Raw genomic sequence first — 13018 nt, 5'->3', positions numbered from 1 at the left:
CCTGTGCCATACTTGGGGTATAAAGGTGAGCAGACCTTGAGGCGAGGACACACTGCTGACTCAAGATCGAATACCTTCCTCAGAAGTGCTGCCCACCATGCTGGGGCTGGGGTGAGGCTCTGCTGGGGCAGCACTGAGACGCCCCTCAGCCTGCATCCACGCACAGGGCTCGCCCGTACAAACCAGCCCTCTTCCCTCCGCAGCACTAGGCAGCAATGCTCCACCTCCTGATGAAAGCCCAGCCCCAAGGAACACGAGCCGCTGCCGGGAACCCCTTGGGATCTGTGAGGAGCGAGTTACACCGGACAGCCACGCTCCACCCCTTTCATATTCGCCTCTCCCTACAGTCTAGGAATGCAGCATCCTTAAGAAATGGTGAAAGACGGTCACAGACAGGACAAGGAAGAAAAAGAAGGGAGAAAATGCAGGAAGCAGGAAATGACAGTGGGAGTGGGGGTGCTGTCTCTGTACAAGCAGGAAGGGACACTAAGGGACCTGTGAGCTCCCTGACGCCCTGCCCCTCACCCACCTAACATCCTCATTGTGCTTTCTGTGCCTAAAAAGTTACATGTTAATTTTCTTGCTTATTTCATTGTCTCTGTCTTAAGTGGATGGCAGGCCTCATTTGGCACTGTGTCCCTCCTTCCTGTGACTCCACTGACTACAGCAGCACCTGGCACAAAGCAGCCCCTATAAAGATCTGTGGAATGAAGCCAACACAGTGCAGGTTGTCAGGGGCCTGGGGGTATATTAGTCCAATTATACATCCCTTTGAGCTCAAAGACTTCCAGGCCCACCGTGGCCTGAGGTTGGTAAGTTCAGGACACAGTGCTCATCCTCAAAGTTCAGCCAAGGGCAAAGCCAGGAGAGAATAATGCTACACCTCCCTTCCATGCCCCTCTCTCACTGACATCCCCAGGGATATTGGGGTCAGTGGATCCCACTGATCGGTCCAGAATAAGGATTTCTGGTCATTATTGGCTGCACCTTCACATGCTCTCAAATATGCTCCAGGCAAAGTCTTGCACAGCTCAGCAAGGATCAGGAGCAAAGGCCAACTCAGGAGCCACTGGGGTTTTCTTTTTGGTACTGGAGATTAAACCAAGCAAGGGCTGCTCTACCACTGAGCTCCATCCATAGACCTTTTTATTTTGATACAGGGTCTCGCTAAATTGCTGAGGCTGGCCTTAAACTTGTGATCCTTCTGCCTCAGCCTCCCAAGTTGTGGGGATTAAAGGGTTGTGCCATTGTGATGACTTCCACTATTTTTATGTATGATATTTTTAAGGTTTTACTGATTAAAAATAATATTTTAGCCTCTAGAGCATTTGCTGCATGGCAGTCTCCCTTTAATTAAGTATATAAAAAGTAAACTATTTTGTAGGCCCTCACAGATGCGTCCCATTCAGTAGAACACACAAGGCTGGGCGATTCACCTATGACCCAAGGCCAGGCACATGGGTGAGAACCCCACGTGGACAAGACAGATCTGCAAACAAAAGAGGACACCCTAAAGCGGTACAATGTGGCCACATGACAGGTACAAAGTGAGATCTGGAAAGGGGGACATAGGTTCCAGCACATGGAAACGCCTGGGTGGTGACAACTTGCTTGGATGGAATTCTATGTTGTGTTTGCTCCATGCTTAACAGGGGTCCCACCACGTGCCCTACTTACAGCCTCCATTAAGCCCTTCAAAGATGGGGTCTTGAGCATCAGGGCATCAAAGACTTCTTCGGATTCCTTTCGAACGTAGAGAAGCACTAGCCCCAGCCAGAACAAGGAGGTAGAGAAGAGAATGAAGTATATGATTAATTCACAGGAACAAAATATGAAAGCAGATCATGGGCACCAGTTAAGATAAAAAGACACACTCGCAGCCAAGGCAGCAAACGTGAACAAGGTGACACCGTCCCAAGGTCACAGGCTGCAGCCTCGCTCTGAACTCTATGTCTGTCCAGGCTCAAGTCAGGTGTCAAGTCTGACAGAAGAACACTCAAGGAATTCAAGTGGAAAAGATGTTTTTGTGCAATTTGTGCTGCTGACAGATCGGAGCTCACTGCTGATTAAACCCCCACTAAGCCACAGACGCCAACACACCTCTCTTTGGTTCTTCTATCCGGGGCAGCTTAGCAGGAGTGGGGACAACAAAGTCATCTTCTGTTCCATACAGGCCCCTTTTCAAGGCAGATCTGTGGGCAATCAACAGTGCAGAGTTAGTGACTTCCACCTCCATTACCTGCATAATCAAAGAGTTTTAGTGAATATCACTGAATTTCATGGGCTCAGCGTCTTTGTTTTGTGGATGAAAAAATACTGAGGCCCAGGGCAAGATAACCACAGAGCCAGGACTCCCAGTCACTGGATGGCATCTCGGGGCCACCTGCTTGACATCCTGCGGCTCTTCACAAGACCAGCTGCCTGCTCAAGGATGGAGAAATTGGTATGGAGGAGACAGACAGGATCTGGGATAACGGGTGAGAGGGCATCTGGAAAGAGTGCAAGCTGAGCAGGAAAAGGCAAAGCCAGACAGGCCCGGACAGAACAGCAGGGAGGCCAGCTAGGAAGGAGGCAATCTGCATCAAGGGAAGAGGGAAGCTTCTTAAGTTTGGTGAGACAGGCTGTGGCCAAGGTGTGTGGTCACACTGCAGAGGACTCTAGGAAGGCTAGCCTGAGAGGAGATGGTGGTCACCAGAGTGCATCTTCAGGGGCTAACACAGCATCGTGGTGCCCAGGGGAAGAAAGGGGAAGAATGGATAGGAGAGTGTGGGGAAAGGAGTGCACAGGTCTCCCTGACCCCTGCCAAAGCCCAACGGGGAGGGCCTGGGGGTAAGGGGGAAAACATTCAAAGAGCTGAAGAACAGGAAAGTGTGTGCTTGGTTTTGACAGGACAATCAGCTCGGGAACTGGGGGAGTGGGGCTTAAAAATGCTGTGTCTCTCAGCTCCTAGCGCACAACAGGCATCCAGAGAAGGTGCCTGCCCGGCCAAGAGCAAACACCAAGAGCAGAGGAAGCAGCAGGACTGGCCTCTGGAGAGGAGGAAGAGTTGGCACGGGTGTGGGGCTGGGAGGGTCCCCGAGAGGACAGGTGGAGCCCTGGGAGTGGCCCCAAAAGGCAGGAAGGGAGGAGGGCTGAGGAGCAGACGCTGTCTGCCCTAGGCTCTGTCACTTGCACTTTTCTGTATTAAGACAAAAAGGGAAATTGGAACACCAAAACAGAACCTCTCCCTTCTTGAAAATTCAGTCCTAGAGCCACCAGGAAGGACAAGGGGCACGCACAGACAGGAGGGGTTGCACGGGCTCCTCTGCATGGGGCTTCCTGATGCAGGGGTCTGAACCCCAGCAGGGCACCCACCAGGGAAGGGTGGTCTGGGCGTGGGCAGCAAGCCTCAAAGGCACATCCAGGTCCCATCCTGACTCTAAACGCCTTCTCCACTAGTGACAACCAGAGACTCTTGGAGAAGAGGCTGCTGCAGCTAGACGGAAACACCTGAGTACGCCAGGAGGGTATTGGGCCCCAGTGCCCAACTCTGGGCAACCAGATGTCCAGGCACATGGCAGTAATGCATTACAACTTAAAGTGGGAAACTTATTTAAGAGTCCATACTGACACAAATAAATTGGTGAATAAATCTAAAATTTGGCAGGGAATGAGATATTTACAGAGGTACAATGTACCTTATCCCAAAGTACCCACTACAAAAGGAGAAGGACCTGTCAGAGTAAGAGCCTGGCAGACGCCACACTTTGCTGGGGGTCACAGTGAGCACTGGGGTGAACTGAATGCCTCTGGCAGGATGCCCGAGGACACTGTCGCCACTAGGAGGGTCTGACCAAGGTGTACAGCCTCAATCTGACACGAGGCCCATTGAAGACACTCCACAAAACAACTGGTTTCCAGTCCACAAAAGCATCCCCCCAGGAGAGTTGAGGCAAGGCCAGGACTGTTCCAGACCAAAGGCAACTGGACACTCATGACCTCCCAGACAATGTGGTCCTGGACGGGCTCCTCTCCTGTTGTGAAGGACATTCCTGGGTCTGAGTGAGGGTGAATATCCTGGCTGTCTGGGACATGCTGACGTCCTTGTTCGAAGGACGCACACATCATAGGACTTAGGAATGACGGGCCATTGGGTCAGCAACTTATTCTCAAATGGCTCAAGGAAAAACGAGTTCTTCATTGTACTGTCCTTGCAGAGATTGTTTCAAAATAACCAAGTTTATTAAAGCAAAACAAAATATAAATCTTACCCTTCACCCTCCAATTCCTCTGAGGCAATGGGAAGAACCTAAGACCAAAACACAGATTGCTTGTCAAACAGATGTGTAGAACGTTTCAGACCATAAATGAATTATTCCTAAAACAAGAATAATTTTGAATTTGACCAATCTAACATCAAACCCTTTTTAAAAAAAATATCAAGTCCTTTAAGTTTTATTTTTTAATGCCCAGATTCTTACAGACACCTCGAACTTCTCTAACTCAGGGGTTGGTACACTGTGGCCTGTGGGCCAAATCTGGATCCAAAGCTTGCTTATATAAGTAGCTACAGAAACAAAGCCACCTATTCATTTCTACATCCGAATGGCAGAGCTGAACAGCACAGCAGAAACGGCGTGGACCAAAAGCCTAAAATTTTGACCACCATTTCACTCTTTACAAAAGTTTGCTAGCCTCTGCTTACCCCAAAACTTTCCATTAGAAACAGAATATGTTGGCAATGGATTCTTAAGAACTCTGAAAAGTCCTTGTAGTCCTCACAGATCTACCTGTGATATGCATGGATGGGTGTCTTGGTGATATTTATCTGAGCTCAGCATAAAAAGCAAGTGCCACTCTACTGAAGTTTCTGTCTCTCCAGTAAGCTTCTGCCACAAAGCAGGGTGTGACCATTTAAAAAATTCAGCATTAGGTGCCACGACATGACCACCCTGCATGTGCCAACAACCATGAGAAGAGCCTCGGGTGTTCTCCATGCCAGCAAGGCCACCTGGCATAGGTGCCTCCCTAGGGAAACTCACAGAATAGACCCCAGGTCTGATTATGTTGCTATTCTAGAATCCTTCAAATGACCTGGGTGAGTGAGAGAGGGAGTGAATGCAAGCAGAAGGAAGCTGACAGGTCTCGTCCAGAGTGTTCAAGTCAACAGAGCTTCACACGTTTTACTGCATGGGCATCACATCACCACAGCTGACGGTCCGTGCAGCTGGTGAACAAGTCAAGCCTGCTGAAGTCTGGCTCCTATTTACCATGAACAATGCCCCCCCAAATCTTTTTGCCATGCTTTGCAGCGTCCCGGGACAGTGGCTACCTACATGAGTACCCCGCTGCAGGTTGGCAAAGTGCACGTCAGGAATAAAGAGGACAGGCTGAGTATCCAGGTCAAGAAAGGGCTTGAACACCGTGATGTCCATCCGCTTGTGTGAGGGAAGCAGTGGCACTTTGGCATCAGAAACTGAAAGAAACAAAATGAGGAAAGTGACATCAGCAGATGGCATCTGCCAGCTGGAAGCAGGCCATAGAGCAGCTCCTTCCGAGTTTGAGCAGTGACATCAAAGCCCCGTAGGAGATGCACTAGGAGAGTCACTGCTTATGTAAGCAAATTTGTTGTCTGTACTTACAATACAACCACTGAACATCTTATCAAGACCACCAGAAAAAGATATCTTTGAAAACAGAGACATATGAATACAGAAGAACTGAACAGGGAGGGATAAAGCATATTTAGTTTTTATCTGAAAGGCTAAAACTTACCATATGAACAATTTGGAAGTAATTCTACTTTAGTCATCCTTATTAGCAATTTACATTCTAATAGCAACACACCCTTTGACTTTGGAACATATCAAGAGGATCAGCACTGAGCTTAAGAGTGAATTTGACTAGTTTTTAATTTAGTAATTATGGACTCCATCCTCCCCATCATCTGGTCCTGATGAACTTAGTTGCGAAGTTTCCTAGTTCATCAGTTGCTCTCCCAAGTGGCACTTGGAGGCTGCACTTTGGTGCCAGTAGGAGAATCTCATCCACGTGGTGTAGGGCTGACAGAACGTCTGGAAGCCCATATCACAGATAAACACCCCTAAGCACAGAGCAGCACTTTTCCCTTTTAAGCCTCTTACAGACAAGAGTTTGTAAATATGCATATTGATCTCACTTAAAACATGAGAGAGAGAGAGAACAAATGCTTTCCAGGTGGAAGGTCCGAGGGAAGCCCTGTAGATGCTGCAAATGTTAGATTACACATGTGAAGGTGGTCCTCATTTGGAATCCAGACACCCTGAATCTCAGGAGGTATTACTATTTTTACGAATGGAAACAAGCCCCAACTTCAGCAGCTGCTCATGGGCAACATGTGTTATTTTTCAGAACTGAAACCGAACCTGAACCCAAACTGATAGCTAAATGAGCCTGAGCTCGGGGCTGGAGTTGTGGCTCAGCGGTGGGGCGCTTGCCCCTCACATGTGAGGTGCTGGGTTCGATCCCTAGCGCCACCTAAAAATTAAAAATGGGTTTACTGTGTCCAACTACAACGAAAACAAAATATTTTTAAAAATAAATAAGTAAAGGTATTGTGTCCATCTACAACTAATATATATATATATGTGTGTGTGTGTATATATATATATATATATATATATATATATATATATATATATATATTTCTTTTTTTTTTAAAGAGCCTGAGCTCTGGAAAATCCTAGAAGCCCCCACGTGCAGCTCCTCAGGTCTAGCCACTCCTCTCCGCTGCATCTGCTGCAGGCAGCCTCGCTAGCGCATCCCAGCCTCCCGCGCCCACCACCACCCGCCACCACAGCTCCCGCCACGAGCTCAGCCGCACAGGCGGGCGCAGCCTGGAACGTCTCTACTTACAGGAGTTGCCCTGGGAGCTGGGGTCAGGACACTTGCCTTTTCTTTTGCTCTGCTTTCGTTCTTCATCCCTGATTTTCCGCTCAGCTCCCTGCAGGTCAAAAGGAGAAAAGATGGGATTCCACGAATCTGGTTCTGAAATATTTAGCTCTTATCCTGACCAACGGGGGGCGGGGGTCTCTCTCCTCTCTGGAAGTGAACTCTGTTACTTACTATATTCATGGGGCTTCTCATAGTCATTTCCTCTAAAAAGCCCGATCTTAAAATTACTTTTAACTATGTGAAATTGATTACATTGAATCATATTCATATTATAACATCATAAATAATCAACATTTCAAAAAGAAATAAAACAAAACTTCTTTCAGTAATAGACATAAACGGGCTAAATGAAAAGCTGAGAAAATCGGCTAATGCACACGCTGACTGCAGGGATGTGAGCGCCTTTTCCCACTGTCCAGGAGGAAAAGAAAACCAAAGGAAAAATAGGTTGATCTTCTTTTCAAATGCACTCTCCTACGTGAGCCATGCAACTGTTGAGAGCTAGATTCTGTCCAAGAACTGGGCCTCCACCGAGTGACAGATGCAACCAGCTGTGATTCACAAAAGCAAAGACGAAATTACAAATCTGCATGATCACTTACGAGAACAAGTGTATTCTGAATTCTATAAAAAGAATGCATTTGTACTATGTACATCAATTATACAAAGAGTGACAGTGCCATACAACTGAATCCACAAAAATTTTAGAATGAACTATATTAATAAACATGAACTGAAATTAAGTGATTAGATATAACAAAAACATAACATTTAGTCATCTTGCTTGATTTATTGCTGTGTATTTCTGCATGACACAGATTTTTTTTTAACACAGTTTTCCAGTTAAGTTGGCTAAAGAGAGGAAATAAAAATCTTCACAGTGATCTTGGCATTATTACATACAAAAATACCTACAACACAAAGTCACTTCTGCTTGCTCGAAAGGGTACTGATATCCTAACATGTTGCTGGTAAACATTTTATAATCACCTGCTTATAACAATTGCTATGCAATAAGACAGACATTACCTCCCTGACATTGAAAAGCAGGTCAATGTCCCCAGTCTCCCAGCCATTACTGTATGGTGTTGGTCTGCACAACAGTCCCTTCTAAGAGTCTAACAATAACTTCATTTCAATGATAAAGTATACGTCCTAAAAGGTGGTTTTACAAACAAGGATATTCCTCCTTCTTTATCAGATGAATCCGTAGAGAATGCTAGGGAACTGCTACTTCTATCCAAAATGGAGTGACAAACCAGATTTATTCTCCACCCTGGAACAATGGCAAAAACCAGGTAAAATGCATGAAACAAGGATTGTTTCACAAACAAGGTGAGCCCTTCTGCCTAAGAGTGCCTCTTGCCTTCAGCTTGCAGGCCCTGACAGGAGGAGCAGGATGGAAAGAGACCAAAGAGGAAGGAGCTGCGAGAGCCCCAGGGATCCTCAGAGGCCCCCGGGGCATTCGGCAAGTTCTGCAGGCACACAAGGGCAAGGAAATTACCCAATGCCCGGGAAGGGGGGGGGCACATCTGAAAATATTAGCGAAACAGCACCTGAAACTCACATAGGACCAAAAATAGTGCTTGTTCCCAACAAACTGAGGAAACTCACAACTCACACATGTTGAGTAGGACCTGCTCGAAAAATCTTACCCAGGGGTGCAGAATAATTAGCCTGACACTGAGACAGGCTCCAGACCCACCTAACAGATCATAAAAAGAAGATCTGAAAGGATAAGGCTGTTTCCAAGAAGTTAACAAGGTCTAGTTCAAGAAAAGTCACAGGAATACAAAAATGACCAGTACCACACGAAACTCACAAGGGGGAATATCCAGTGGAACTGTCAGGCATGCAGAGAAGCAGGAAAACACGGCTGGAATAGGACAATCAAACCCCAAAGCCACCCACAACTGACACTAATATTAGACAAGGATACTACAAGTTATTGTAACAGCACCCCATATGTTCAAAAAGCCAGTGGAAAAAAACTCAATCTAGAAGATCCAACTTGAACTTCTAGAGAGGAAAACTACCTCGTCTGACACAAAAAATACACTGGCTGGGATTTACGGCAATTTAGACCTGGCAAAAAAACCCGTGAACTTGAGGCAACAAGACAAACATCCAAAATGAAACAGAGAAACAATAGTCCCTTCAAAAGAAAAGGTCATCAGTGAACTCTAGGGAACCTCAAGTACCCTACAAATGTCTAAGTGGAGACCCCAACAGAGGAAGAGCAGCACATGAGCTGGAAGAAACAACTGTTGAAAATTTTCCAAAGTTAATGATTTTCAACAAATTCAAGAAGCTCAACGAATTCCAAGCACAAGAAACATGAACAAATCATAACCAAACTGCTCAAAAACAGTGATAAAATCTTGAAGACACTCCCAGGAAAGAAGACATTATGTACAGAACAAAGACATGGACCAGGCTTCTCATCAGAAACCGCATCAGACGGAAGACAGCGGAGCAGCCTCTTAGGAGCACGGGTGGGAAAACAGTCAACCTGGACTTTTATACCCAGCAGGAAGAGTCTTCAGAATAGAAGATGAAATAAACACTGGTGGAAGGAGACCCTCATCGTTATACAAAATACATGTATGAAGATGTGAGGGGGAAAAAAAAAAAGAACAGCGTTACCTTAGATTAGGTAGAGGGAAGTGATGGGAGGGGAGGGGGGATAGGAAGGATAGTAGAATGACACAGCATTATTATCACTGTGGGTACATATGTGACTGCATGACCAATATGGTTCTAAAACCTGTACATGCAGAAAAATGAGAAATTATATCCCATCTGATTCAAATGTATGAAATATCAAAGTCATTGTACTGTCATGTATAACTAATTAAAACAAATTAAAAAACGAAAAACAATTAATGCTAATAAAATTTTCCTAATAAATCATGAATCCGAGAAATTCATGTTTGAGAACAGAAAAAAAGGAAAGAAACACTTCTCAGACACAGAACGGCTAGAAGAATTCACTCAGTCGGCACACACTGCAAGACACGTTGAAGGAAGTTCTAGGACATGATGGGAAAGCATTTCATAACTTCGGGTGTTCAGATTATTTCTCTGAGTCAACAAGTAATGAGACTGATCTTGGGGAAATCATATTAGGTTTGCCCCAAGAAGTGAGTCCATAACATTAACAAAAATTAATCCTGTCCTCAGGCACAGCTGATGAAGAAAAAAATGGTTTCTGTGGGAAACAGTGTCAATGAGATTCTTCTCTACTTGGATGGACCAGAGACATCCACAGCTCACAGAAAGAGAAATTGCCAAATTTCCATGGTTACAGACTCAATTTCCAGTTCCTCTGATAAAGTGCTAAGTTGCTGCTGCTTCTGAAATAACAGAAAATTCCATTTATCAAGTGAGTTAAGCAACTCATAATAAAGTGCTGATATAATTTTTTTCCCTCAGGAGAGAAAAATAATACCTCTGAAGGATGCCAAAAGATCTCTTATTTCTAGAGTCATAAAATGAGAGAGTTTTAAGAATCGGCAGAGGGGAAGTGAAGGGCAGAGGTCAATAACAGGTGAGTCAGACCTTGGAAAGGACAGACTTGGGGAGGCAGAGGGAATGGTCCAGAGCAGAGACAGGGCAGGGCAGACCTAAACTTGAAGTGACTATCATAGTCATAGCAGGATGGCAGAAAGGTCGCAGACAGGTGCGTCAGGTCATGAGTAGGGGTGAGGTCACGTGGGGCTCCAAATAGTCAAAAGATCCACCTTAGAACATCCGTTACACAGAGCACACACATGATATAGTTCCTTCTCATGTAGTACTTTATGTCAACCTAAAACAGCTCTGAGATTAAAACAGTGTTGGAAAATAGTGTATGATTTTACCTTCTATGTCCCTGAACGTCCTGTAATACTATACAACATGTAGGCTTCCTTATGCTATAAGGGCAGAAAATGGGAGATAATGGGAGAGCAGACCAACCACTTTCATCTCTATGCAGATCTCAAGGATTACAGACTCTAGCAGGTGGAGAAAAATAGTAATGGACATTTTTAAAGGCCTCACAAAGAAGGTGATGACCCACGGAGGCCAAGGGCATCTGAGTATCCACTGATGAACTCACAAAGCACACTGGGAGCAGGACGCCCACTTCTCTCATCATGGCTTTGTGTGACGTCCTTTGAACACACAAGTAATGGAAAATCAGGGACCAACTGCACATCCAACCTGCTACCCAACCTTGGATAGCGCATTCCCAGTGTGGGTGATCCACAGATCAGCAGGCAACAGAAACATCAGCAAGAGCAGTCACGCACTGTTCCAAGACACGTTCAATTCTGCAACCCGAAGAGAGGCACTCTGCTTCAGAGCACACCAGTGCGTGGTCTCAAAGCACTCCCACAGCAGAGAGAACTGATTTCTACACTTTGTACAACCACTGACTGATAAAGTAACTTTGGACAATTCACAAACCTGCCCTGTGTTTCACTTTCTAAATCAGCTACCAATGCAGAAGGCTCCCAAGAAAAGTCTTAGTACTGAAACTAAATTTGTTTAAGAGCACATATCTATACATTCCTTCTTTTCAAAACTGCATATAAAAAAATTTCATCATCTGCCATGGAAAACTGCCACTCCTGCTGACTCGTGCTTATTTACTGACAAGACAACGTTCGGTGTAACCTGAGGGATAGCTGCCACCGGTCCCAGGACAGCAGGGCCAGAAACTGAGTAAGCATTTGGGAAGCAATTATATGGAACAATTTATGTCTCCTGAATGAAATATAAAAGTTGGAGCTTGTAGTTTACATGACTTTGTTTTTCTGCAAAATTTCATTCTCTTCTAGCAATTCGTCTGAGTATTTACTGTATTTTATTATAGTAGAAGGCATAACAGATTAGAATAAAAAACAGGATTCTCCACCACAGATGTCCATAGAGACACTGCTCTAGGTGACCACAGTGCTGAACTCTGAGGAAAGACCTTGATGTAGGACATGACCTCTTGCCTCTTCTGACAGAGCCACCTCTGACGTGGGCTCCCACAACGGGAACCCTGTGGGGGCGCTGGCCAACGCTCTACTGTGTTTACACTCTGTTAGCACAGGCACGGAAAATAAGCATTTCATAGGAAATTAAGAATTCTCAAGAATGTCAAAAGAAAATTATCAGACAGGGGGCTAGGGTTGTGCTCAGTGGTACAGCGCTCGCCCATCACGGGTGAGGCACTGGGTTCAACCCTCAGCACTGCATAAAAATAAATAAAGGCATTGTGTCCACCTACAACTAAAAAAAAATTTTTAAATTATCAGGGAAGTTTTTCAGAAACATCAGATGTGAAAAAAATATTTTAATTGAACCAATAAAACTAAAATTTCTTCCTAGAGTTTTAGAAAAAGAACATGAATATCCTGATATTTCCCCTTCAGATTTTCTTTAGACTCCAAAGAGGAGTGTGGCACAAAGGGGAAGAAACTGCCTTAGGGTCAGAGCTCATCAGCTATGACCCAGCTTCTGTCAAATGCAGCCCACCAGAAACATCTGTGCCCAGTGATGCCCACAGCCTCATTCAGGGCCTGGGAACAGGCCAGCTGACAGCTGGGGTTCAGGCTGTTAGCTGGCTGCCTGCAAGAGAGGGACACTCTCCTAGGCCATCTGGGGAGCCCTGAAAAGCAGAAAAGGGAGGCAGACGGGTCATGGAAGATGATATGGTGATGGACAAAGTGTCAGAACGATGGGACGTGAGGTGTGACTAGCCACAGAGGGCTCCGAGACCATAGCAGCCACGCGCCAAGGAATGCAGTTGCCTCCCGCACGTGGAATAGGCACAGAGTGGTTCTCCCACAGATCCCCTAGAAAGTGGCACAGTCCTGTCCACACCTTAATTTTAGCCCAGTGAGACCTCATAAGACATCTGCATTGTTCTAAGCTACTCCATTTTTGGTAATTTGTTTACAACAACAAAAGAAAGCTAGTGCATCCTAACCAGCTGTCAGGGGCGCAGCAGGTCCCCCAGTCTCCCGCAGTCTCAGCGTGTGGATGCTCTGAACTGGAAGGTCCCAGGCGCCCTCCTGTGGTCAGATACTGTGCTTCTGTGCAGCCGGTCAACAATAGGGATGACAGACCA

At 45.7% G+C, this 13018-nt stretch overlaps 1 protein-coding gene across 4 annotated transcripts in view; it reads right to left on the bottom strand.

The window, feature by feature from the left end:
- Positions 1 to 13018, bottom strand: part of Grhl1 (grainyhead like transcription factor 1) — a 48315-nt gene that overhangs the window by 3340 nt on the left and 31957 nt on the right. For 3 of the 4 annotated variants that reach the window (XM_046441246.2, XM_046441244.2, XM_058578358.1), the window contains 5 exons: positions 6874 to 6961; positions 5316 to 5455; positions 4251 to 4288; positions 2101 to 2192; positions 1678 to 1763 (listed from right to left, as the gene is read on the bottom strand). In XM_046441246.2, coding sequence (XP_046297202.1) covers positions 1678 to 1763; positions 2101 to 2192; positions 4251 to 4288; positions 5316 to 5455; positions 6874 to 6961 — 444 coding nt within the window. The remainder of the gene's footprint in view (positions 1 to 1677; positions 1764 to 2100; positions 2193 to 4250; positions 4289 to 5315; positions 5456 to 6873; positions 6962 to 13018) is intronic. The other variant, XM_046441245.2, reaches the window with a different exon arrangement.

The sequence above is a fragment of the Marmota monax genome, unplaced genomic scaffold (assembly GCF_021218885.2).
Source record: "Marmota monax isolate L192 unplaced genomic scaffold, Marmota_monax_Labrador192_F-V1.1 WCK01_AAM20220418_F8-fsc00010, whole genome shotgun sequence".
Classification (NCBI taxonomy): domain Eukaryota; kingdom Metazoa; phylum Chordata; class Mammalia; order Rodentia; family Sciuridae; genus Marmota; species Marmota monax.
The sequence above is the reverse complement of the archived record's forward strand: the minus strand, read 5'-3'. Positions and strand labels throughout refer to the sequence as shown.